Source organism: Bactrocera latifrons, unplaced genomic scaffold, assembly GCF_001853355.1.
Source record: "Bactrocera latifrons isolate USDA-ARS-PBARC rearing strain unplaced genomic scaffold, ASM185335v1 scaffold_468, whole genome shotgun sequence".
Taxonomy (NCBI): domain Eukaryota; kingdom Metazoa; phylum Arthropoda; class Insecta; order Diptera; family Tephritidae; genus Bactrocera; species Bactrocera latifrons.
Window position 1 is genome coordinate 95,918 of NW_017537121.1, and position 3,250 is coordinate 99,167.

General features: G+C 33.7%; 1 protein-coding gene across 1 annotated transcript in view; it reads right to left on the reverse strand.

Moving 5' to 3' along the window:
* Window positions 1-2,157, reverse strand: part of LOC108973191 (U3 small nucleolar ribonucleoprotein protein IMP4) — a 15,218-nt gene extending 13,061 nt beyond the window's left edge. The window contains exon 1 of the mRNA XM_018940260.1: window positions 1,913-2,157. Coding sequence (XP_018795805.1) covers window positions 1,913-2,057 — 145 coding nt within the window. The 5' untranslated portion in view covers window positions 2,058-2,157. The remainder of the gene's footprint in view (window positions 1-1,912) is intronic.
* Window positions 2,158-3,250: the final 1,093 nt, after the last annotated feature.

Sequence of the window (3,250 nt, forward strand, 5' to 3'; positions counted from 1 at the left end):
TTGATGAGTTTTACAAGAAATATTATACTAAGTATTTCCCTACGACTAGCGAGTGTAGGGAGATTTATAAGTTTTAAACGGTTAGTGTAAGGGGGAAGATTTAAACCGGAATTCCAGTGCAGGAGGACTTCCTTTTTCCAACGGTACCTTCAGATCGCGCCGCCAAAAAATCGAAATTGTGCCTCCATTTATACGGAAACTTTGCTTTACAGAAAATGTTAAGTTTGCTTAAAAATGTGAAGTTTTTTCAGAAAAATTTAATTAATAAAATTAAATATATATACGTTAATACCTAAATAACATACAACTTTTTTTATAATTAATTGAAAATATATTTTTATGTGCAAAATTGCTATAAAATACGTGGTGTACGAATATGGATTTTGCATACAGTATATATTRTATTATTGATCTGGAGGACCTCCTCTATCCGTACATACCCATTTTAACCCCGAAATCCGGGGATGCTATTCTAAATCGCAGGGATTGTTTAGTATCGCGCCGGTTAAGTACCGTTTATGGAGAAAAACAGAGTCGGGCTACCGCCCCTCCCGATCCTTATTGGAAAGAGGAAGGATCGAACTTTTTAATAAGCCCCCTCTCGACCCACTAGAGCCCCTATGGACCTGTAGGGAGGCCTTTTAAAATCACCAAAAATCAGTGTTTTTGCTCATTTTTCCATACAAACTGAAACCAATGCAACCCAGCCAACATTTTTAGCATTGAACACATTTTCCTCCACAGTATTTTAGCATTTCATTCCTTCCCGTACTAGCGGGCATCGGCCGCCCTTCAAAAAAAATAACCCTGGTCGAGTCAACACCGGGCTGTTCAGGGTTTTTTCGCGTAGAACTCCTTTCCGTACTGGCGGCCTTCGRCCGCGCTTTAAAAGAATTGGACCTGGCCGGTCCAACACCGGCTGCGCGATCCACAGTATTTTAGCTTTTCGCGTTCACTTCATACATTTATTGCTAAGTKKGTTTAATTTATTCCCTTTTGTTCGTGCTTTCTCGGTAATTTGACAGTTCAAATTAGGCAGWCATTTTGGTTTTTCGCATTATTGAACTCAATGCAGAAAAAGGTGTATTTTATTTAAAGATTTACAAAGAAATTAACAAACAAATAATATATGTGCGTGAAAATGTATCCATAATTGGTTTGGTACAATGCACAACAGATGTAAATACACTAGCATATATTTAGAAATTTGCCAAAAAAAAAACAAAAAAAAAAAAATAGCATTTTTTAAAGTGAATTTGTGGAAAAATTTGTGAACCGATTTTTATAAAATATTCTTTAAAACAAAGTTCGATAATTTAAGCATACATACGTGTTTAAAGTTTTCCTTTTGGTTCTCTCGTTTAGGTACGGTGAGCCAAAATTAACCRGCGCGATACTAAAAACCCACCCACTTTTCACACAGTTTTTAATAAATATATATTTAATTACACTGTATACATTCGTATATATCAAGAATTTACACTAATTGTATATTTTTTAAGAAAATAAATATACTTTAAAAACAATTTTGCACATTCAAAGTTTCAAGAGATTTGTGTGTCTACATTTATGACAAATAGCATCTCAAATAGTTAAAACTTTGGAACGTTAAATGAAAGTATCTCTAAGACCATAAGTCAGCGGCAAATGTATATATATATACATATTTTCTAGATTTAGAGGACCCACTCTATATTTACACACATTTTAATTGCGAAATATTAGGACGGTACTCTAATTCAGATGTGTATAAGAGACAGCTCTAAGACCATAAGTCAGCGGCAAATGTATATATATATACATATTTTCTAGATTTAGAGGACCCACTCTATATTTACACACATTTTAATTGCGAAATATTAGGACGGTACTCTAATTCTAAATCCCAGCATGTACGCAAATTAGAACTTACCGAAATTGTTATGGGATTGATTACATTTTAGCTCCAAATTTTCTGAATAAAAAGATACATTTTTGGAAATCGTTTTTTCAAGACGAGTTTTCTGAGATTTTCTTAAAAGAAATTCCCGCCTCAACCGCGACTGCCTTCGAAACATTTCTCAATTCGGTACACGCGCTAGCTACTCAATGCCATTTACACGTGCTCGACGATATCTATGGATGTGCGAACATCGATGTTTTTCAACTGAAAAATCGCTAAATTTCGATGCTAATGTGCTAACACATAGAGTGCGAAAGTCTTCAAGCGACATCTCTTGAATTAAAAAATCATACATTCTTAAAAGTTGCCATACACAACACACATGTGTATCCGAATTGTAGGAAATCGTTTCACCATACACGAACTACAAATCCATTTTGCTTTCGTTATAAAAAAAGCGGATATGTGCGACACGAGGTAAATAGGATTTTGTGTGAGTAAATCGCGATCGAACACGTACCGATCCACTTAAAGGACACAGTTATTTAGACAGCTGCACAACTACACTAATAATTATTTTACAAAGAGGAGCATAAAGTATCTCTGTTATATCTTTTGTAATAACAAATGATAATTAAAAACAAAAAAAAATTACTTATTATATAAAAATTTCACTTTGAAMAAAATAATAAAATTTCACTGAAGAGAAAGGTATTAGTATAGAACAGCGATATTGTGTACATACTCAAAGGACAGCTGTGTTTTTTATGTATATAACGGCCATTGTTGTGTCGCTCTCTATGTGTTCAGCATATGATATTATGTAAGTTATTTTTTTTAACAAGTGTTAAAAACGCTTCAAGAATTAAACTTTCCTTGGACATATACTTTGACATTAAACTTTCCTTTGACATATACAGATTGATTAGCCCTTACAAAAGAAAATTAGTTGGAATTATAAGAATATAATTTTACAAATATTTTAACTAAATAAAATAAGCGAATTTTAAGATAAAAAAAAACAAGATTAGCTTAGGAAATCAGCACTTTATATGTTTCCTGTCGGTCGAATGTAAACAAATACATTCTGAAGAAACTCACCACCTAGAAATCTAGAAACAGGGTTAATAAGGATAKTAATAAGAACTCACTACATAAAGAATATCTGAATATCAGTAAATGGTATTGTTATGGGCGAAATATTTCACACTATGGCGTTTTAATCACCTATTAGTAAATATATATCTTCTTCTTCTTGATTGGCGTAGCCACCGCTTACGCGATTATAGCCGAGTTAACAACAGCGCGCCAGTCGTTTCTTCTTTTCGCTACGTGGCGCCAATTAGATATTCCAAGTGAAGCCAGGTC